The 24,231-nt window shown below is 40.2% G+C and overlaps 1 protein-coding gene across 4 annotated transcripts in view; it reads right to left on the minus strand.

Moving 5' to 3' along the window:
* IMPG1 (interphotoreceptor matrix proteoglycan 1) overlaps positions 1-24,231 on the minus strand; it is a 138,711-nt gene that overhangs the window by 71,394 nt on the left and 43,086 nt on the right. For all 4 annotated transcript variants that reach the window (XM_066253907.1, XM_066253894.1, XM_066253901.1 and 1 more), the window contains 6 exons: positions 20,667-20,819; positions 13,295-13,353; positions 9,256-9,276; positions 5,521-5,768; positions 4,068-4,144; positions 2,665-2,743 (listed from right to left, as the gene is read on the minus strand). In XM_066253907.1, the coding sequence (XP_066110004.1) occupies positions 2,665-2,743; positions 4,068-4,144; positions 5,521-5,768; positions 9,256-9,276; positions 13,295-13,353; positions 20,667-20,819 (637 nt within the window). The remainder of the gene's footprint in view (positions 1-2,664; positions 2,744-4,067; positions 4,145-5,520; positions 5,769-9,255; positions 9,277-13,294; positions 13,354-20,666; positions 20,820-24,231) is intronic.

The following is a 24,231-nucleotide window of genomic DNA, read 5'->3' on the forward strand; positions in this document are numbered from 1 at the left end:
ATTAGGAAGTCATTTGTGAAAATTTTGTTTCTGTAATCTGTGATTAGAAGTGAAACCTTATAGTGAGTAGGAAACGATGTAGTAAAGACCCAGAAGGCTAGGCTATTAAAAAAAAAAAGACAGCATATTGAAATAGAGAAAGAGAGGCAGGTTTGAGGGCAAAGCAAGTTGGAGGGAATGTGTATGTTTTTAATGATGGAGTTACTTAAGTCAAACATAGTGTCGTGGGAGAAGGAAACTTGGACGATGATCCTGGGTTTGCAACCAGCTGTAGTGTGACCTTGAGCAAGGTACTTCACATCTCTAGGCTTGGTGTTTTTATCTGTGAACATACTAGCTTAACTACATTATATCTATGGTATATTCATGAATGGAATTAATGTATGAGGGGTGGGATTAAAGTAGGTTTACAGTTGTTTGTATAGATAATAATACAATAATTAATAAATACTAATACAAGAATAAACTGTGACTTGAGTACTCACAACTGTAAACCTACTTTTACCCACCCTGTATAAATAAAATGAGAACAGTAATTTTGAAAATACAATAATATTTTATTATAGATATACCATTGTTTTTATTAATCTACCCCAAATACTGCCCTTATAATAATGTTTTATGATATATTATTCTAATATCTAGTGAGCACTTAATATCAATCATTTCACAAAAAGATTAGTTTTGTTTTATCCAACAAATAGTGATTAAAATGGATTGTGGTTGATTATAAATGGCCATAAATTCTCTCCTATCAAGAGATAAGTTCTATGTTCCTTCCTCTTTTTCTTTTTTTAAAAAATGTTTTCTTTTCTTGAATCAAGTTAGACTCCATGGCTGCCTCCCCATTAGAATGCGAGGAAGTAACACAGAGTCTTGGCCCTTAAGAGAGTGGCAGATTCCACTGTCTGTCTCTTGCAATACTGACTCTTTGCATCCAGCTGCCATGCTGGGAGGAAGCCTAAGCAAGCCCCTTGGAGAGATCTATATGGAGCAAAAATGAAACCCCAGCCAACAGCTCTGGTTGAGCACCATTTGCCAGCCATCGAAGTGAACCATCATGGAAAAAAATCTTCAACACTGGTTGAGATACTGTAGGTTACACAACACGAGGCAAAGAAGAGCTCTCCCCACTGATCCCTGCCCAGATTTCAGGTTTATGGAAAAATAAATTGTTGCTATTTTAAGTCACTAACTTCAGGGTTGGTTTGTAATAAACGTTGGTTAACATTTATGCACTGGTAATTACATAAGGCAAATATAATCTGTATAGGTAGTTATGCTATAATGCCATAAATGTATCTGTGCAAATCCTAGTATTCCAAAAATTTGCATACTAATACACAGGGTTTTGTGAGGAAAATAGGATTGAGGTGGACCACTCAAAACGTGTAGAATTTTGTAAAGAAGAACCCTAACTAAAATGGTAACAATCCTATTAAAAATATCAGCTATTATGAATCTGAATCTCCGCTAGCATTTACACTTAAAATCACAGTGTATCTTTGTCCACCTTGTATTCTGGGGTTCATGATTCCTTAAAGACATTTTACTTATGTTTTCCCGAGAGAGCTGTATGAAGTAGAAAGCACAGGGGCTCTTGAAGCCACTGAGTCACCACTTCTTGCACTAAGTAGACTCTTCCTCAGAATTTTAAGGTTTTTTTTGTTTTGTTTTTTATAAGGTCTTCATATAGTATTAAAGATTTCTCTTTTAGCCTGTTCAGGTGCTGGCACAGTGGATACAGCATCGACCTGGATGCTGAGGACCCAGGTTTGAAACTCCAAGATATCTGGCTTGAGTGTAAGCTCACCAGCTTGAGTGTGGGGTCATAGATATGACCCCATGGTCTCTGGCTTGAGCCCAAGTTTGCTGGCTTGAGCAAGGGGTTACTGGCTCAGCTGGAGCCCCCTGGTCAAGGCACATATGAAAAAGCAATCAATGAACAACTAAAGTGCTGCAACTACGAGTTGATACTTCTCATCTCTCTCCCTTTCTGTCTGTCTGTCTCTCTCACTAAAGAGAGAGAGAGAGAGAGAGAGAGAGAGAAGACTTCTCTTTTATTATGAGAATATTTGACCCTATTGCTTCAGAAATGAACATTTTTGAAATTCAAAAGTGAGCCAGGAGGATTTCAATGTTTACTGACACCCTTATTGATCAATTACATGTGACCTAATTGGTACTAAAGAAATAGACAGTATCAAAGGTCAGCTTATAATGTGGCAAATAGGAATACCTACACTGATTATAAAGGCATAATTCTTCATTGCCTATTCCCTTGTCGTGGACTGGGGCCTTATGACCTACATTGTCGGGATGGACTCTCAGATGAGAGCCCAGTAGAGAGTAGAGATGGCTGTTCCGTGTGGGTGGCAGTTGGAGCTGCTTTGGTTTGAGCTTCTTTAACCAGGCTCACCAGGAAAGGGCTGTTGGTGCTCTCTGTGATCCTGGGGACTAGAACTGAGAGAAGGACACCAAGGATATCCTCCTCTTTGCAAGAGGGTGGTTCAGTGGACTGCTTTTCTGTTGGCAATGCTGGTATAAGGAAACCTCCTGAGTCAAGAATGATTTTATCACTGGTCTTTGAGGTGGTGTTATAAATTGATTTCCTAAAGAGGATGTTGTTATTTAATATAGACTTTATGGGAAGAAAAAGCTCACCAGGTAGACTGTGTTCTTCTCTGTCTACTGTCTCGAGTCTGGGTTGACCAAGAGGAAGTTCTGGATTCAAAGTAGCATCCTGAAGAATAAATTTAGAAAGATAGATGTTAAGAAGAAACACTTTTCTTCATATAAGAAGGATTATAATCTATATTTTTATTTTCATTTAAATTTAAGCATATTTATTTATTTATTTATTTATGACAGAGACAGAGTCAGAGAGAGGGACAGATAGAGACAGACAAGAAGGGAGAGAATGAGAAGCATCGATTCTTCTTTGTGGCACCTTAGTTGTTCATTGATTGCTTTCTCATATATACCTTGACCGAGGGGCTATAGTAGACTGAGTGACCCCCTTGTTTGAGCCAGTGACCTTGGACTCAAGCTAGTGAGCCTTGCTCAAACCAGATGAGCTCATGCTCAAGCTGGCGACCTCAGAGTCTCAAAACTGGGTCCTCTGGGTCCCAGTCCAATGCTCTATCCACTGTGACACCGCCTGGTCAGGCTTACGCATATCATTTTAATTGATTTGAATCTACTACGAATTCTAACATAGGTTCTGATAAATATGTCATGAACAGAACGCATGCATTGATACAGTGGTAAAATATGGTCTGTTGACTTCTTGGCTAATTGAGTCTGCCTGTGTAGCGTTAACACATAATTAAAACACTCTGAATTATCTTAATCATGTTTGAATTTATGAATTCTTTTTCCCCTTTTTATTGAATGTATTGGGGTGACACTGGTTAACAAAATTATGTAGGTTTCAGATGCATAATTCTGCAACATATCATCTGTACACTGTTGAATTTATGAATTCTTTATTTACAGAGGGCACAGAGCTTAGTCAGCTCTGCCATGTAGGAATACCCCGGTGACAAGTTTTGGCATAAATTAAATGGACACAGTTTTAAATGAAATATAAAAATTGTTACTGAGTTTATTATTTTTACTTTGTAAGACATTGATTTGTACTTATGAGACCCCCCCATAAATAAATATATAGACACGACCTTAAGATTTAAAACAAACTTATAAATTATGTTTATGTTTATATTTATTTCTGGAAGTCAAAGTTAAATAATATATTCTGCTTTAAGTATTCTTTTCAGTTCATGAACAGGTGTTTATTTTATTAAAAATGGAAAATTTTTACTCTAATTGAAACAAAGATGTGATTACATGAAGGACACTTTGGATTTTAGGATATTTGAAATACAAGTTGTATTATACTTTATGAATACAGATACTGAAAGTGGGTAATCAGGTGCTGCCTATAAAAAGCAGTGATTGGTACTGCAAAGGAGAATTTGCTCGGTTCAGTCTTTAAGTTGATCTTTTTGGTGGAAGGTTTTTGAGGCTCTCTTTCTGTTTGAAGAACAAAAGGACAACAAACTCACCTCTGTGATATCAGCAAGGAGTGTAGGCAGCACTGACTGGGTGATGGGAACAGAGCCAGGCACTGAACCAACAAATTCTGTGGATGAAAAATTACAAGGTTTGAATTTTCTTTATTTTTACTTTTGCCTTTTGTGTTTGGGCAGTAAAACAGGGTTGGAAAGGTGGCAGTAATCAGTTCTTGAGGAGTGGGTGGTACAACAAATCATTAAGAAGTTAGCGTCACAATAAGCTAATGTTCATTGATCCGAATGATAAATTGAAAGATCGTTGCAAGGGGTATATCTTGCCTGTTTGTGTGATATGAGCAGTTATTAGGTAGACATTTTAGGGTGTTTAGTTTTACTGTACAGATTTGGACTAAGCAGACAGGTTGACTGGCAAGGCCAGTGAGGATGAAGACATAACTGAACTGACAAAGAAAGAAGTGGCTAGAATAAATACTGTAATCAAGAACCATTTGTAGAGTCCTACTTTCAACCCAAAGCCTAATTCCCAGGACATCCACAGGGTTCAACAGAGAGACACACCCAGAGTACCAGCTGGTCCCTGAGATGAGTCTGAAGTTCACCTTTTCTTGCCTAGAAGAGTCTCTTGCCCTGCATATTGTATTAAGAGATCTTTGTAAAGTTTTTCAGTGTCAAGTGTGACTAACTAAACTAGAGACAGAACTAGTAGAAAATGTCAGTTTCATGCTATGTCATACTAAAATGGCATTTCCATTGTCCATCTAGAAAGCCAGGAGTACAGGACCTACTGAAGAGTCGAGTTCCAGGTTCCTGGGTCCCTCTGGGACCCACTGAAAATTTTGAGTGTGCCTGATTATCTTGTTGACTTCTTAAGATCCACTCTCCTCTTCTACCCCAAGAGGTTGACTTATATGGACTATATCAATGATTGCTTGCCCTCTGCCTTTGAGATGACTTAGTTTATTGGCAACCCTTCAGGCCTAAAGTAGCAATGGGACCTTGCTGCTTCTAGCCCCTGGGAACGGTTCTATTTCTTTGGGCATTAGGGAAACCTTTATACATAGTCCCTTTATTAAACTCCTCTCAAATTACCCTAATTTGAACATGTCACCTATTTTCATTTGGGACCTGAGCAATTTACTAGACAAGAGAATCTGGGTTTTTCCAGGGGAACAGAACTGCCCATGGGCTAGTCTCTCTACCTGGGCTCTCCCTACTGAATGATTGTGTTTGAGCCGGACTTAACTGAAATTCTTGTTTTCTTCTAGAGCTATTCTTGGTGTGAAGTGGTCACCAAAGGCTCATCAAATGAGACACAGTTTAGAGTGAGGAAAGACAGAAATGATACGATTTATTATGTGCCTGTCACAGAAATGACTGACTCTACAAGTCCCAATTAAAATGACAGTGACCATAAGACATTCAAAACTCCTAGTCTTTCTGTCAGAGTAAGAATAATCCCAGAACTATGAAATTACCAACTGACCATCAGTGAACTGGACTGTCTCCACATGCAAGGATTTGTCTTCAAGTAGTGCTCTGCTGATTAGCTTTTTGAAGTCGAAAGCTGTGAGATAAGTTTCTGGTTGCTTGTCCTCCTCCATCATTCCGTGATGGACTCCTTCATTTTCAACTATGTTGGACTCAAAAGACAGCAGGTCACTTGCAGTACTCTTTGCTCCTGTATTGTCTCTCTTAAATATGGCCATAAGTTGCATTTCTGTGGAGCTTAAGCTGTAGAAACAGAGGATACATCACACACAAAGTCATTGTCCTATGCTTTGGAAAATTATTAGGTTGCTACAAAGCTTCAGGAAAGCTTCATCCTCTTTTATGATGGGCTCTTAAAAAATATCTTACTTCACCTGACCTGTGTTGGCACAGTGGATAGAGCAGGGATCGGGAAACTTTTTGGCTGAGAGAGCCATGAACGCCACATATTTTAAAATGTAATTCTGTGAGAGCCATACAACGACCTGTATACATTATGCATTATCCAATAAAAATTTGGTGTTGTCCCAGAGGACAGCTGTGATTGGCTCCAGCCACCCGCAACCATGAATGTGAGCGGTAGGAAATGAATGGATTGTAATACATGAGAATGTTTTATATTTTTAACGTTATTATTATTTTTTATTAAAGATTTGTCTGTGAGCCAGATGCAGCCATCAAAAGAGCCACATCTGGCTCGTGAGCCATAGGTTCCCAACCCCTGTGATAGAGCATCCAGCTGGAACACTAAAGTCACTGGTTTGAAATCCTGGGCTTGCCCGGTCAAGGAACATGCAACAAACAAGAAACAAGCAATGAACAGCTAAAGTGAAGCAACTATTAGTTGATTCTTCTCGCTCCCCACTCCTCTCTCTGTAAAACCAATAAATAAATCTTAAAAAATAAATAATATTCCACTCGAAGTGTAGTTTCAATGTTTATAAAAAATATGAAATGTGGAAAAGAATGGACATATTTTAGTTCTGAAATAGAATGTTAGGATGGGAGTTAAGTCCAGCTTGAGGGACTACTAACTAAATCAGGTGACTATAGATTTTTATGTCAGATTTTTAAAAAAATTTTAGTGAAAGGAGGGGAGGCAGAGACAGACTTCTGCATGTGCCCCTACTGGGATCCACCAGGAAAGCCCTCTAGGGGGCGATGCTCTGCCCATCTGGGCCCCTTGCTCCTTTAAAACCAGAGCCATTTCTTTTAGCGCCTGAGGCGGAGATCATGGAACCATTCTCAGCTCCCAGGGCGAACTCATTCAATTGAGCATTGGCTGCAGGAGGGGAGGAGGACAGAGAGATAGAGAGGTTGAGAGCGAGAGAGAGAGAAGCGGGGGGGGGGGGGGGGGGGGGGGGGATGGGTGGCGGCGGCGGCGGCAGTGGTGTGGAGAAGCAAATAGGTGCTTCTCCTATGTGCCCTGGCTGGGAATCAAAACCGGGACGTTCACATGCCAGGCTGACACTCTACCACTGAACCAACCGGCCAGGGCTTACATTAGATCTTTATGAAAAGTGTTAATTGTCAAGAGTGGCTGTTACTGACTGGTGTTTTTGACAGACTTATAAATAAAGTCATTCAGTGCCAATCAGCAAGAAGGATGAATTGTCCTTTTTTTCTACAAATAGTTTCCTTTATAAAGGTCTATGAAATAGCAATGTTGGAAACCATAGTGGGACAATAGTACGTATATGTAATAACCAAGTCAAAGCTTCAGTTCTTTTCTTATTTTTTTAAGAAAAAAAGAGGCAGGACCCTGGCTGGTGGCTAAGAGAACAGAGTGTTGGCCTGGTGTATGGATGTTTGTTTGATTCCAGTCTGGGCACACAGGAGAAGTGAGCTTCTGCTTCTACCCCCTCCCACTCCCCCTTCTTCAACCAGTGGCTCAATTGGAGCATGGCCCTGGGTGCAGAGGATAGCTAGGTTGGTCTGAGTGCTTCAGCCTTAAGTGCTAAAAATAGCTCTGTTGTGAGTACGGCCCCAGACAGGTTGCTGGGTGGATCCTGGTCAGGGTGCATGCTGGAGTCTGCCTCACTATCTCTCCTCCTCTAAACTAAACTAAAAAAAAAAAAAAAAAAAAAAAAAAGGAAAGAGAGAGAGAGAGAGACAGACAGACAGACAGAATGGGAGAGAAAGAGACAGGAAGGGAGAGAGATGAGAAACATCAACTTGTAGTTGCTTTACATTAGTTATTTATAGATTACTTCTCATATGTGCCTTGACCAGGGGCACTCAAGCTGAGCCATCAACATTGGGCTCAAGCCAGCAACTTTGGGTTCAAGCCAGCAACCTCTGGGCTCAAGCAGTGACCTGGGGATCATGTTGATGATCTTGAGCTCAAGCCAGAGACCCTGTGCTCAAGCTGCCATGCTGACACTCAAGCCAGCTACCCCTCACTCAAGCTGGCAAGCCTGCACTCAAGCCAACAAGCCTGCACTCTACTTGAAGATCTTGGGGCAGTGGTAGTCAACCTGGTCCCTACCACCCACTAGTGGGCATTCCAGCTTTCATGGTGGGCAGTAGCGGAGCAACCAAAGTATAAATAAAAAGATAGATTTAACTATAGTAAGTTGTTTTATAAATATTTATTCTGCCAAACTTAGCAAAAATCCAACATAAAGTACTTGGTAAGTTATTATTATATGCTTTAAGTTGCTTCCTTACTTTATAAATCATCATTACTGTGGAACTGGTGGGTGGTTAGAAAATTTTACTACTAACAGAGATACAAAAGTGGGTGGTAGGTATAAAGAGGTTGACTACCCCTGCCTTGGGGTTTTGAACTAGGGCCTCAGCGTCCAGTGTTGACACTCTTTCTACTGCACCACCACTGGTCAGGCCGAAGCTTCAGTTCTTAAGGAGATTTCTCTTCCACTTTTTTCAAGAAGTATTTTTAAATTAAAAAATAAAACCCTAAATTAAACACAACAGTCTCTTCCCAAAGCTGTTTTAAAAATAACATCTTAGGAGGAAGGTGTGAGAAAGGAGAAAGGGAAGTAGCATATGATTATCATATTTATCGACTCAATGACTTTTTGCATATAAAAAAAATAAAACAGAATTCTCTGTAGCTATGTCCTCTAGGACCAGGTTTTACCTTCTAGTTTATGCCATTAAATCCACAGAGGAATGCAAAAGTGGCTTAAAGGCCACAGAAATGGATAATGTGTATCTGTGGCAGTTCTTCGGGCCGCACAACCAGAGTCTATATAGCTCATTATTTCACGAGTCAATTATAGGAGCCTAAGCTGGATTTTCATTACTGAACTTTCTCAGGTGCAGTAGGCCTTTTCCCAATTCAAGCTGACCTTGAAACCAGGGAGCAAATTAGTTTCTCTGCTTTAATCCAGACAGGTTGGTTGCATGCACAAGTATGCATTCCAGCCAGCGGTTTTCCATCGAATGTGCCGAGTTTGTGAAACCATGCTTGCATCACAAATACATGCTTCTTCGTTTTTCTAATTAGACTTTAAATTTTATAGAAACTTGTCTGCAGACCAAGTCATTGTTTACCTACTTATTTCAGGGAGTAATTTTGACTTGAGAGTTTTTTCCTCCACTATCGACTAATGGGTCAATTATTCCCATTTAAGTAAGAAATCATTAAAAAGTCATTGAGTTTCCCAGACTTTATATGTAAAAATTATTTGTAAAAGATTGACATATAAATTTATGGTAGAAAATGAAATATATTTCAGAACATTAAAAGAAAAGTCCAAATTACCCATCTCGTTCTTTCTTTGGTCTTCATTTCATCATGTACAAGGAGAGCATGCAAGGAAGAATTATTATGACACTTATTGAGACAGTCAATGTATCATTTCATATACCAAAAAAATTATTTCCATTATCTTTCATATTTTCCCAGAGCTTTGAAGGAGACATATAAATTGTCATCAGAATTTGGGTGGGAAATTTGAGAACCATATAACTCTCAGAAAGTAAACATCATTATATGATGTTTCTGATTAGAATTTGAGCTTTAGTTCAAAGATTATATGTACTTTAGGTCTTTTTAAACTCTTTAAGTTCCTCATATTCCTACTAAAGAGATTGCAAATATATCCTCTAAACCTTACATTTTTGGTCTTGCAGGTACTAGAAAAATTTTAAAACATATTTTATAAATGAATTTCTCGCCCTGTGAATAGCATTAAATGATTAGTTTACCACTGAAGAATTTATCTGAGGCTGGACCCTGGAACTGTTGTTTTGTTGACTATATTTTGAATTGCTATAGTAAGTATGCCTTAGGGAATAGTACAATTCACTAGGGAGCTGTTTGCAAGCAAAACAAATACTTGTTAACTGAGTGGGTGTCTGCATTAGGCAGTTCACATGCATTTTCATTTAATTTCTTCGACAACACCATCAATTCCCAATTCACAGACAAGAGAACAGACAGAGAGGGAAAGTTGACAGAAAGTGGCAGAGCCAGAAGCCCTAGGTTTTTTTAATTTTTTAATTTTTTATTAAATTTAATGCAGTGATGCCTGACCTCAAGCGGGAGCTCATTTTGCACCCCGCACCACTAGCTCATGGTTACAAAAAAGGTCACTTAGTCACCAAACTGACAAATACATTTTGGTTTCCTCTCGGTATATAGATAAATTTAATTTAGAAGCTATATTTTTTCATTGCAAATGAGAATTGCCAACAAAGACACTACACATATGATGGGTTTCATGTTGTTTTCATCTAATTTTCCTCCCTTAATGTAACATGACTGAATGGACTCTGCTACTACTTTTCTTCTGTGAACACAAGAGAGGCTCTATGACTATCTCACTGGGATGCTCTGAGGGGAGGGATTTTCTTCTGTGCTAAGTAGACGTTCATCTCACTTGCTTTCAACATTAGTTTGTAATCCATGATGCTCCTGAGAGAGCTACCTGACTACCTGGGCCAACACCCTTTTCATCTAAAAAAACTGCTTTATTGAAGTATAATCGTCTTGAAACAAACTTCACATGCCAAAGGTATACAATTCAATAAGTTTGATACTACATACAATACCCAGTGAAACAATGATGGCAATCAAGACAGTAAGCATTCATCACCCACAGGTTTAATCGTAGCCCTATGGAATCCTTCCCTCCCCCTTTCTCTGCCTTGCCCTCCCCAAGCAACTACTGATCTTCTTTCTGTCACTATAGATTAGTTTGTATTATTTTAGAGTTAAATATAAATGGAATCATAATGTACTCCTTTTTTGTCTGGTATCTTTCACTTAATTATTTTGAGGCCAACCAATATTGTGTATTCCAATAGTTTCATTGCTGGGTCGTAGTATATGGTAAGATTATGCCACAATTTGTTTCTTTATTGTTCTGCTGAGGTTGATGGACATTTGGGTTATTTCCAATTCTTGGCTATTACAAATAAAGCTACTCTGGACATTGGCGTACAAGTCTTTGAATGAGTATTCCCTTCAACTAGATTGAATAATTGTTAATAGTTTCCCCTATATGCTTTAAGAGACAAAGCAATATTTAAAGTGAATCTTTTCCTGTTCATTCTTATAATTGTGTTAATAATCGATGTCCTAACTACCTTTCAGCTGTGTTGAGAGTATCAAATGAGGTCAATGATATAAAAGTACTTATTAAATTGTAGATCAGGTTTTATACAAACTAGCTGAAATAAAGACAGTACCAGGAGACACATGAGATTTTAGGTCTTCTGTGGGGATCTGGCTCCATGAGAAAGCTATTTCCTTCATAATGAGTTTACTTTACAATATTCTGAGCATCATTATTAATGATTAAAAGTTTGTGATACTCATAGCACAGTATTTATTGTATTCAGGTCAGATATTTTTGGGGGGAGACTAAATTTTTATTATGTAACAGAAATCATTGAAAAATGTGACTACGTTTACTTTATAAGTGACTTTGGCAGAAATAAGAACAAGCTCTTGCAGAGATAAACACACGAGAAAGATTCAGTTTCAAGAGATATATCTTTAAAATTTTTACCTTGAAAAATTTAATCAACCTAACATTTTAATTTTCTTCTGACATAGATTTTTTTATTAGTAGTTTTCCATTTATTTTAAAGGAGGGAATAATGAGCACTTGAACATTCACCAAAAAAACCCCTGTATCTACCATTTCCTTCAGCTTTAAATTAAAAATTTGTTCTTTAACTGCAGTGGTTTAACCAGAAGACCTTGCCATCTATGCAGAATATTCTTCTATCATCCTTTATTTCTCTCTAATCCATCTGATTTCACATGGAATACTGTGGGGCAGCAGCTTGAAATAAAGAAAAATGAGTCTACTTTGGTAAATATTAAGGATTTCATCATTTATAATTTTCACTTTTTAGTGTTTCCTTCCTCTAGAATTTTATAAATTAGAGGGGCTTGATAGCTTCAAAAGAAATAAACTGGGGGAGCACCCCGAGAAAGTGGCCTTTGCGAGTATGCAGAGCCTGGCTCTGTGCACCTTTTTGCTTTAAGACAATAGACAATGAAGGAGCCAGGAAGGACTTTGGGTGACTCCTGCTTTACCCACTCTACAAACCACCCAGGGGAGGGCCATGGAATCTCATTCTGTCACATGGGGCTAAGGTTTACCCTGTGGAACATTAAAAATAACATAATATGACCCCACTTATACATGTTTTGAATGAGAACTTGAAAGAAAGATGCAAAAATTTCTTGCCAAAAATTATGAGCCCATACTAGAATGATGAGATGCCGATGGATGTAGACCTACCAAGGGTATGTGCTTTAACCCTGCTGAGTGTGGCATTATTTGATTATTTCATTTCTTTTATTTAAAATTTTCATTTAATAATTTTTGTGTGGTAAGATATTATTGCAGTGATATTTTATGACATAAAAATGACATAAAATATTTTGGGAAGTCCTGCTTCCACTTCTGTTTCTGTCCACCCCATTTCTCCAACGGTACCACCCCATAGGCACCAGTATTTACGGATTTCACCTGGTTCTCTAGCGTCAGCCTGATTTGTTTAAAGAATGATGATATTTAGCATCCATAGGAAACTAGGCAATCAGATACCAAGGCAACTAATGGCTATTTTTTTTTTTTTTTGTATTTTTACCGAAGTTAGAAGCCGGGTGGCAGACAGACTCCTGCACGTGCCTAACTGGGATCCACCCAGCACGCCCACCAGGTGGCGATGCTCTGCCCATCTGGGGTGTCACTCTGTTGCAACCAGAGCCATTCTAGTGTCTGAGGCAGAGGCCACAGAGCCATCCTCAGTGCCCGGGCCAACTTTGCTCCAATGGAGCCTTGGCTGCGGGAGGGGAAGAGAGAGATAGAGAGGAAGAAGAGGGGGAAGGGTGGAGAAGCAGATGGGCACTTCTCCTGTGTGCCCTGACCGGGAATTGAACCTGGGACTTCCACACACCTGGCCGATGCTCTACCGCTGAGCCAACCGGCCAGGCCCATGGCTATTTCTTTTTCATTTGTCTGTACTGAGGTATTTTTCTAAGGTGTTTATTAATAACATTGCCCTGGACAGCAGATGAACTCTCAGCGGAGAACAGTGTATTTCTGACTCTGGAGGCAGGAAGGAGTATAGCTCCTGTGTTACCCCTTAACGAATCACCTAGCATCATGTTCTAATTAGACAATTCCTTTACTTGGAATGGATTTGGTTTTGGGGATTTGGCAGTACTAAACAACTGGGAGGGGGGGACAAACTTTATAATCCTCACAACATCACTTTCAAGAGAGGATAGGAAAAAATTAATTAAAAATTGAGAAGAGTCTGATTCTCCTACTTACCTAAATCCTAAAATGTGAATTTCTTTGAATCCTGGAAGTTTCTTAAATACCTTTTGCATCTGTAGAGAGAAAACATTTTTATGAAATACACTTTGGTTCTACCAGGCAAGATATTATCTAACTGAAAGAGCTTAAATACTTTTTGATGAGTTGGAGAAAAAAATAAAAATGGAAAACTGATTGAAACCGATTTACTCTTAGTTATTTCTGAAACCCAGAGGAAAGTGTTTTGCTATTTATTTAAAAGCTGTAAAGCTATAATTGGTTGGTTCTGATTTGCTTTAATGGTTATTTTATGTAAAGTATGAAATAACTTTAAGGTGGTACTTGAAGAAATTTTTTGGCTACAGTGTTTTTATTTATACCCACAGACTAGCTATACTATTTTCTGAATTAATTATATGATTTGGAAATATTTATAGTGTTTTTAAAGAAATGATTCAAGTAAAAGGCTGCGATAAAAAATAAAATGTTATAAGTAGATTCTAATCTAATAGATTACATTGGTTCTTAGATTTATGTGAACTTGAAAATTTTCTTACTTAATCTGACCTTGCTAATGAGGTATGTTATCAGAATATTTCACCATCATTATGCTCGATTACTTCTTACTCCACACCAGTCTGTCTTCTGTCCTTGGATTCCCCAAGATGAAGGGTTCTTTCCAAGCCATTGTCTCTTGACCCTCTCCAAATCCAAAGGCATTTTCATTTATTTCTTTGTAGTTTCCTTTCCTTCTTTCTGGTTCTTCTTCCATCTTTCTGATCACTCTCTCAGTCTTTATCTTATTTTTGTCTTCACTCTCCGCTTCAACTGTAAGGATTCTGCAAGTCTGTGTCCTCAGCCTCTTCATCTCAGTCACTCTCCCATTTATCCTGTAAGCTCAACTGTAGGCTCTGTGCTAGGCTCTCAGGACACATTGCCACATAGACAGGCGCTACCCCATCCAACTTACTCATATGAAGCCTGGGAGACAATCAAAACCAAGAGGAAGAGATAGTAGTTCAGCCGTGAAGCGTGGAAGGGAGAGCAGGGGGAAAGTGAGGGACGCTGAAGTGCTGAACAGGGAGTGGACCCTGCTCTTCCTTCCTGTGCCCACTTCCCTCTGCCTCTCGTTGGGGATCTCATTTTCTCCCATGGCTTCAATGACCACCCAAGACACGGCTTTGGAGTTCTGCATATGAATATCCCAACATCTGCCACTAACTAAATATGCCCAAACCAGAGTCTGGCATTCTCTTCCAACCAAACCTACCTTTTCTTCTGGGCTCTCTGTCTCAGTCCGGGTCATGAACACCCATTGCCTTCCATGCCAGGGAGCCCAGCACCCCTAGATACCTTCCCTCTGTGCCCCTCTCAGCCAGTCACCACATCCTGTTCGTTTGAATCTACAGGCCTTTTGTTTCCATCATATTCTTCTTCTTCACAGGCCCGGCCTGCCCTCTCTGTCTCTCTTTCTGTATTACCGAAATGATTTTCTGGGGGTGTGTGGGGGAAGGGAACAGAAATATATATTTTTGGATGAGTTGGGGTAGGGGAAAATGGAGAGATGTCTCCTTGACCACAATATTTTTCCAAAATAATCATTCAATATCTGTTGCTCTTCACTAAAAACTCCTTGATGGGCTGCACTGCCCATTGAATAAGGTCCACTACTCTAGAATGAAATTTAAGACCTTCCACAATCTACCCCCTTCACTCCCTAAGTACCTTCCCATTTGTACTTCCGGCCATTTACCCCCTTGGAAAATGCTTTAACATTAATGCTAGTCACATTAAACTAACCGTTGTCTTTTTCCAAATACAACATGTACTTCTTCCAGATGTCTTTACATTTTTTTTTCCTCTTTGGTCCAAGATGCAACTTCTACCTTCTGCTTATTGGTACCCCTGCCCCTATGCATCTATGAAAGCCAGCTCAAACATCTTCTGTACTGAAAAGTATTTGTGGGGACCTAAAGTTAGGTTCTCCCTACTACTCTAGGACTTATTACTGCCTCTTCCATAAAACAGTCTGCATGTTGCTTCCCTCACAGAGATTATGCATCTTGGGCTCAGGGATCATGTCTGTCTTACTCATCTTTATCTCCCTTCTTCCTGATACCTAGCCAATTGTCATCCACATAGTAGGGACTCAGCACATTCTGTTAAATCAAGTTGAACACATCTCTTCTTCTCTACACTCATCAGCATGCCATTGCATTGTCACTGTGTCTAAAATTACTGCCAACTCTACGTTGTCTATGCCAAGGACTAGAGCAGTGATGCAGAGATAATCTCCAAACGACTTACATTGGGCTTTTGAATGTATCATGGATTTTTTTTTCTCTACAAACTGATTTACCTTCTATAAAATATTTTCTTGTACCAATTTCAAAATAGTTTTTGTTCCCTGAACGTGTAGTAACCACAGCGATGAAGAGAACTCAGCTTTTGGGTGATAAGGAGAGAGCTGTATAAGCCTGAGTTTAAATATTGGTTCTGCTACTTTCCAGTTGTATGACCTTGAGTTTATTACCTAATTTCCCTGAATTCTGGTCTCTTTAACCAAAATGAGATAACATTCATATCATAAGGCTGCTGTAAAGAATAACTAATAAGTACCCGACATGCAGAGACTCAACAATATTGTTTTAATCATTTACTATTCTCTCTCTCTCCTGCTGAATTACTAGCCCCTAGAGAGCTCCATTTTCTTTCACTTCCTCAATGTCTCCACAGTATGGAGCCTAGCAAGAGCAGAGCAAGCCGTTAGTCATTTTTGAAAAATTCAGTGTGGGTCAGGACAGAATGAGGGTCCCCATGGGGGTCAGGGACAGGGGGCCCGGGGAACAGGTTTCTGGGCCTCCGCTCCTACCCCACCATGAGCGAGCTAGGAGATTAGGTTTTGCAGAGCTGGTCTTACGATGGGGGATGGGGCGGGTGGGAAAGAGCTGTGCCCATGCCTCCTGTCTGCTCTGGCTTCCTGTGACAAATTAGCCAAAGAACGTATGCAAATAACACATACAGACAGACAACAGAGTGGCAATAGCTGGAGGGAAAGAGGCGGTGGCGTCGGGGGAGGGAGGGCTAAGCGGAGGGTGGGAAATGGGGGCGAAAGGAGACTTAGCTTGAGGCTGGGGGCATGGTGGAGTGTGTCGATGGTGCTACATTGAGTTGTACACTTGAAATCTGTATGATTTGGGAAACGATGTCAACCCAATAAATTTAAAGAAAAGGAAAGCAAAGAAAACCAAAAACAAATAGCTTTGGGACCTCCAGACAATTGTTCTGTTCTTCCAGTGACAGCACCTCACACTGAATGTTTTAAGAATGAGCTACAGTTTCTAGAGCAGAAGATTCAGACCCTGACTTATCTCTCTTTCTTGTCCAGAATATCAGAGGTGGGAAAACAATCAATCAAGTACAGAGCTGCTAGCGCAGAAGCCCGAAGCAGTTAGCACAGGCAGGAGGTGCCTCGCTGGGGGAGCTGTCCTCCCCGCCAGGAACGCTCAGGGCAGTGGCTCTGGCGGACGGGATTTACTGCTGTGTCTATGCCCTCCTCATGAACCTGTCTGTGATGAATTAAGAATCAGCTTTGCTTAGGAGGGTGCAGGAGGCATCTAGAGAGGGGATAAGAAAGGCCTTCAGTTAATTTTGCTAAATAATCTTCCGGGAACCTTCCAATTACGGAGCACTAATCACTAACTTGCTAATTAACTGTCCAGTTAACCTTATTAATAACAATAAATGCACAGGGGCCTCCCGGATTGTGCTAGAATTTATGTTAACGGGGCTATGAAAAGACAGCTGTGTTGGTTTCTCAGGAATGTTTGTGCAGGAGAAAGCATTCAGACAACAGCTAAGCATGCCTTTTGACATCTATATTAAATTGCTCATTAAGTTTATTGTGGAAATTAAATTACTGCAAAGCACTGCCCATTAATTCCCAATTAGGCCCAAATGACTGTGCTAATGCAAGTGTTGGGCCATGGTGGCGCTGGTGGGGTACCTGACAGCAGGCTTCGAGGTGTCCAGACTATGCAAGCACCTGGGAGGGCAGCAGATGCTCTAAGCCAGGGGTCTCAAACTCACGGCCTGCTGAACAATTTTGTGTGGCCCGCAGACTAATCCACGAAGTTCAAAATATTTTGGATAAAATGAAGTAAGTCTAGGGGCCTACTTGTATTTTTCATTTCTCTAGCATTCTAGCTAGATATTAGCTTAGTTAACAGCAGTTGTGATGCAAACTACAGTTTCTGGTCGTTTTGTGACGCTGAGTAAACTGCATGTACGATTGTGCTTGTTGTACTGATTTTTTTTTGTTTTCAACTGCAGTGAGAAAAGTGTTGAGTAACAGTTGCCTTTTGTAGACCTAGTGCGGCCCGCCTAATGGCTGTGATCTTGCTCTGCGGCCCACATGCTGAGTTGAGTTTGAAACCCCTGCAGCAGAGGGGTTCCGTCTTAGAGAAGCCAGAGACCATGCAAATAGGACCAGCAGGACTGATGTGTTGAGTCTCTGAAACAAGACCAAGCAAGACATACTCTTCCTTGAGTAATGAAAATTTCAGAGGCTAGAAGGGGCATGTTTATTTGTTAATGATACAAAATCCCTTCCATATAAATCTCTGGGAATAATAGGAATTATAGCATAGTGGCTAAGAGCAGGTGCCCTGGCACCAGGCTTCCTGGGTTTGAACCTTGTCTCTGCCAGTTGATAGGCGTGACATTGTTGGACATATTGATTAATCCCCATGTGCCTCAGTATCCCCACTTGTAAAAAATAGAAATAATATTACTTGACTTGTAGAACTGTGAAAATGCAATGAGTTAATACATATAAAACTTTAATAATAGGACAGTGGTATTATTTCTATACATAGTGTTTTAGACTTGGAAAGGGTCTTTCAGGTCATTTTTAATTTCTGAATGAGGACTCTAAGTTCAGATCTCAAAATTCTAATGGCTATTTCTTGGCAGAAAGAAGACTGCAACTAAGATTTAAAAAGAAGTTTATCTTTTTAGTAATTTTCTCATTTTAAATAATTTTTATTTTTAAATTACCATTGATGTATGTTATTATATTAGATTCCAGTGTACACTCCAGTAATTAGACATTATATAACTTACTAAGTGATCATCCCCCCCAAATTTTCCACCCATCTGACACCAGACATAGTTGTTAGAATATTATTGACTATATTCTTATCTGTACTCTACATTGCCATGATTATTCTGTAACAACCAATTTGTATTTCTTAATTCTTTTAAAAATTATAATTCAATTGTATTATTCTACATCAGGTCATTTTAGGTGCTGAGAAAATTAACAACAGGTAAGTAAAGAGAGTCCATGGCCAATTATCCAATTTTGACAATAGTCTGACTATGCCAAGGATTTGCTGAAGTGATTATTTCAAAAAACAAATAGAAAAGATAACAGACTATTTAAAAAATTCATTCTATCTAATAATCCATGTCTGTGTACTTCCCTGGTTTGTAAGTATACCCCATGCTGGTGCTTTCCCTTTGAAGTCTGTAGAAATGATTTTCTACATTTTAGCGACTGACCCCTGATGCAGGGAGAGGTGGGAGGTTGAGAATGCCTTTCTCTTACCTCTTCTCCAGTTGTGAGGAGGTAGGCCTGAGTCCTCCGAGTATAAGAAGTGGGGACCTGCTTGTTCCCTGGCCCTGCTGAATAAGATGCTTGTGCTGTTCGTTATAATCTCATAATCTCACGAGTGCTCCTAGTTCCAGCTGCATTTCTACAAATGAGTACTCGGCAGTAACTGTATCCCAACCTCTTTAATCAGAGGTGAGACCGCAGAGATGACAGAAAGAGTTCCTGCCCCCAAGAGGAAGCTCCTAGCTGGTGGTAGTGAGGGTGGTGGGTAGGAAAGGAGGGAAGAATGGGACAACAAAGGCCGTAGGATGTAAACACACAAACAGGCTAATAGTGTTGTGACAACAGTGGACACCAGATTTTAGCCTAAGGAGAGGCACTGAGCCCGGATTGGGGAGAGAGTATTTTTCATGACATTTGTAAAATGAGACACAGGGGAGGGCATTCCAAATGGAAGAGGCAGCACCTGTAAAGACTGACTGTCAGAAAAGATTTGCACACAGTTTGTATTGCTGGAAAGCCGAGTGCAAAGGAGGGGGCTGGTAAGAAACTGATGTTAAGATGAGGCTGGAAAGAAAGGAGGGGTCTCTTTATGACATGTTGATGCCATGTTCGGCATCGTAGTTTGGATTTATTCTTCAGGGAATGGAGAGTCTTTTAATTTAATCAGGGACAGGCAGATAGGATGATGGTCAGAGATGAAGGAGACATCTTGTGATAGCTCCTTAATTTAGTGATGGATGGCATAGACAACATAATCACCATGAAAAATGTCATGGCTTTAAACTGTATCAGACTGTGAAAGTGCAAGTATTTAAGACAAAGTATTATGGATTAAAATTTTATAATTCACCCCAGCATGTTCCCTAGCTAGTAGTGTTTATATGGACATTTAAAGCATATAGAATGTCTGCTTTATATTTGCCTTTCAGCTAAATGAGATTTAAAACCTACTACTATTAAAAGAAAATCTAAATGTAATTGACTTTTAAGATGGAAAAGCTGGAATAGAAAACTTTCTTGGAGATCCACTTTTCCTAATATTTTGGGACCCATTGCAAGTTTTGATTTTTTTTAATGGTTAAAAATGAATGCCTGGTGTGTGGCCAGGGGCTGCTGCCGTCAGGGCCGTGCAGCTTCACACTGGGTTTGGGCAGATGGGAAAGAAATAGTGGAGACACAAAATAGTAGGATTCCTTTATTGTCTTGAACGGGCCAATGAGCAAAAACACAGGGAAAACACTTTCCTTTCATTCAGGGCTCGCAAAGCCCTGACACATTTATGGTTCCACAACCCGGAGAATCTTCTCCTAGTTCCTCCTAGAATCAAAGGCCCCACCAATCTTAGTAGAGCTCCCAAAGCCCCTCAGCTCTGGTTCCCCATCTGCGAACCTCTCTCTCTCTGCAAAACTGGCTTCTTCCTCAGCACTCTGCATTCTCTCTGCTCTCCCTGCAAAACTGGCTGGGCCCACAAAGACCTCTCCTCCAGCAAACAGAAAAACAACGGCCCCTCCCAAACGGGAATGCAATCCATAATTTGCAGTCAACTGCCCTGCTCTGAGGGCAAGCACACACATGACAGCCTGGCGCCATTTTTTTTTTTTACCAATAAAAGTGAGCAAACTCAAAAAATACAAATTTTACAAACTCATTTGCCCAACACCTGGTCACAAGAAGTTAGAACTATTAGCCAAAAGGATTCATTTCTTGTTGACTCCCAGATTCAGAATCCTGACTTGGGCTATGGTTGTATGGAGTCTGTTCACTCACCTGAAGTTGAGACTTTGCTGCTAGCTCCTGGTAATATGGGGACTGGGAGTCAGCGAGCTCTGCCTTGAACTTCTGGTTTGCCAGAGAGATGCTCAGCTCCACCTTCTGCTCCAGGGGGCCCTTGGATGCCTCAGACAATTCCATTTCTCTTTCCTAAGTTAAAAACGTCTTCTATTAATATAAACCACAAGCAAATGGTTATGTTATATAACATATATTGTTTTTTGTCTCAAGAAGTGGATTATGAAAACTTTAGCATTTTTAGAATAGAAGTCTTATTAACTAGAAGTGGCCTATAAATTTCATTGGAAGACAAAGTGCCAAAGCTCCAATGAATTAACTACTTAGAACCTTTGAGAACACTCGTTTTATGACCTTGCGCTCTCATGAAAGCATTTCCACAAACACATACGCATATACATGGTTTATACTTATTGCTGGAACATCACTGGGATTTTGCCACATACTTATGTAACTTTATAAATACTCTTTGATGAGGATTGGATTAGACAAAGTGACCTATGGATGCTGAGGTATTATTTAATACAATTCTTTTTAGAGAAGAGTCTACGCTGGCTTAATAAGACCATTTGTGCTTAAATTTCACATTGAAACTAGTTAGAAAGCACTGTCAAGAGAGGGTTTGAAGTTTCTCTCAGAAGGAATGGCATATTTGGGCCACTTTTAGAAGCATATGGCTAAGAATAGCAGTACTGTCCAGTGGACTTGGACTTGGCCTTTGATCACAAAGGGCCAGGAGTCATCCTTTTTGTCCTTTGGTGTGAGAACGAACAGGTGTCTCTCATTTTTCCCAACTCACATGGGCTCCCAGGACACAGAGCAAACCTGGAGCTGTGTTTTAAACTTAAGCTTTGATATATTTTCAACCTTGGGTACCCAGACGATCCTGAAATCTACACAGCTTTCTCGAAAGAGTAAAAACTGTGTCTGTGGAAAATCAACTGTCTCTAGGAATGTACGTAGCCTTTTGTACTGATATTAGAGTTGTGAAAGCAGAGATGAGACCAACCAATGGAAAGTGCCACGAGAGGCCAAACTCATCTGGGTGGTGGCTGATGTAGATGCTCCTTATTTCTTATGACAAATGCCCCTCTTCCGTGGGCAGTGAACAGCAGAACAGCCTATAACTTCAGTAGGACTCATAGAGGATCTGGATTTATAATTACCAGGCTACTAATGTTTCTTTTGTGGAAAGGTTTTCATTCATTCATTCACTCATTCATTTGTTTGCTCATTTATTCATTCAAATAATACACACTGAGCATCCATAAGGGTATATAGCACAGTGCTAGGGCCTATGAGACATTAAAAGAAAAGATGGCACATGGTATTATCCTCTAGAAGCTTACCATTTCTTTAGGCAGATGTGAAGTTCACAAGAGATATTTAAATAAACTCTTGACATGTATTAATAAGAAGTTTCATAACTGACCCCCAGCCATTGGATTAACTTTTCATGCCTCTTACCCGGCACCCTCAGTGACTCCCTAATTACCTATGGGATAAAACCCAAACTCTTTTTTCTGACATTCAAGACTCTCTGCCACCTGATGCTAATATGCTTGAACAACTAGAGTCTGTCTCACTTCTCCCCACCCTGACTAGCACATAGCTCTGGTTATAGCTGCTGAGGCATCTCATTGCTGGTGCTAGTCTCCTGAACAAAGGCCTCCTCACTGCTCCCCACGCCCACCTCCAGCAGTAGTATGTACACACTTTTTTACATTATACACACATCCTTTTTCAGTTCTTACCAATCTCTCATGGTTCATTAAAAGTAATATCTCCTATGACCATCTAGGGTAGAAATCTTTGCCTCTTTTTGACCTCCTGTAGCAGTGAATAACATCTGAATTGCTCATTTGATAAGTATGATAATATATTCACCTAGAGTCTCTTTTCATATGCTAATCTTGTCACCTACATACATATAATCTCCTTGAATCTAGCATGATTCTCATATTTCTTGGACTCTTTCAGATAAAAAAACAGGAGATCATTTATGGACAAAACTCTGAATATACACGACTCAGGCTCACATCCTTGGCAACCTGTCCTGGCCTCTCATTTGTCCCAGTCCATACATCTGCCGTTTTCAATCTTAGCACTTAGATTATTTTGTTTACTTACTTGCACTATAAATTTCTTTAAGGTAAGGACTATGTCTTGTTCATCTTAGGATCTTCTAGCAAATTTTAGTTAAATGTTTGCTGAATGAAAGAATAAATAATAGATGCAGTTGGTAAAAAGGATGTTAAGGGCCCTGGCTGGTTGGCTCAGTGGTAGAGCATTGGCCTGGTGTGTGAAAGTCCTGGGTTCAATTCCTGGTCAGAGCACACAGGAGATGCACCCATCTGCTTCTCCACCCTTCCCTCTCTCCTTTCTCTCTGTCTCTTTCTTCACCTCCTGCAGTCAAGGCTCCATTGGAACAAAGTTGGCCCAGGCGCTGAGGATGGCTCCATGGCCTCCATCTCAGGCACTAGAATGGTTTCATCTGCAAAGAAGTGATGCCCCAGATGGGTGGAGCATCGCCACCTGGTGAGCATGCCAGGTGGATCCTGGTCGGGTGCATGTGGGAGTCTGTCTGACTGCCTCTCTGCTTCTAACTTCAGAAACACACACACACACACACACACACACACACACACACACACACGAAAAGGATGTTAAGAGGAGGATGCAATAAGTGTGAAATTAAATATCCAAAAGATATTTACTGCAGAATGAAGGACTCATATTAAACTTTGAAGAAGATGGGACACTGACAGTGTAATAAAAGGGAAGGCAAACTGTAGTCATCTTAGAAATTTAATAGTGAATATGTTTAATCTCATATTTTTTCAATAGCAGTTTTCACTGTTGATGGAATAATATTTTTGAGAAAAATAAAAACTTTTTATTCTTTGTTCATAGCCACAGTCCCATGAAATCTATCACCATCTGGCCTGAAGGCCAGGGAGAGTGTGACCATCAGGGTTGTCATCCCTGAATTTTCATATAAAACTGTGAGACTGAACTTCCTGACCTCACCTTCTGGGCTTTGGCCTGGGCCTTGGAGGGAGGTTCATGGGAAGAGGAAAAGACTAGAGAAGTCTCACAGAGCACAGGGGATGGCAGAGCTGGCGGCAGCAGCAGTGCTGGACTGAGAGGATGCAGGTTCTGACTTGTCACCCCTCTACTACGGCCCCTCTGAGTCTGCTGCCTACCTTTGCTGCCACCTCTCCACCGCTCACAGGTAAGGAGGCCGTTTCCTGCTTCTGCCCTAAGGCTCTGGCTCACAACTTTTTGGAGGGGTTAAAATGTCCCCTCCCTTGTTTTTGATAACCAACATTAAATTCTGTAACAATTCTCTCATCCTGCATGCCTTTGCTAGTGCTCCTCTTTACCTGCAAACACTGTTTTTACTTTTCCCCATTTGACATGCAAGATTTCGATCATTCTGATGTTTTTCTGACTTTTTCATGCTAGATATGACAGAGAACAAAACTTGTACCTTTGTCATCAGCATGAGATTATACTTCAGTGGAGAAAAAACCCAACTGAT

The sequence above is a fragment of the Saccopteryx bilineata genome, chromosome 1, assembly GCF_036850765.1.
Source record: "Saccopteryx bilineata isolate mSacBil1 chromosome 1, mSacBil1_pri_phased_curated, whole genome shotgun sequence".
Taxonomy (NCBI): Eukaryota; Metazoa; Chordata; class Mammalia; order Chiroptera; family Emballonuridae; genus Saccopteryx; species Saccopteryx bilineata.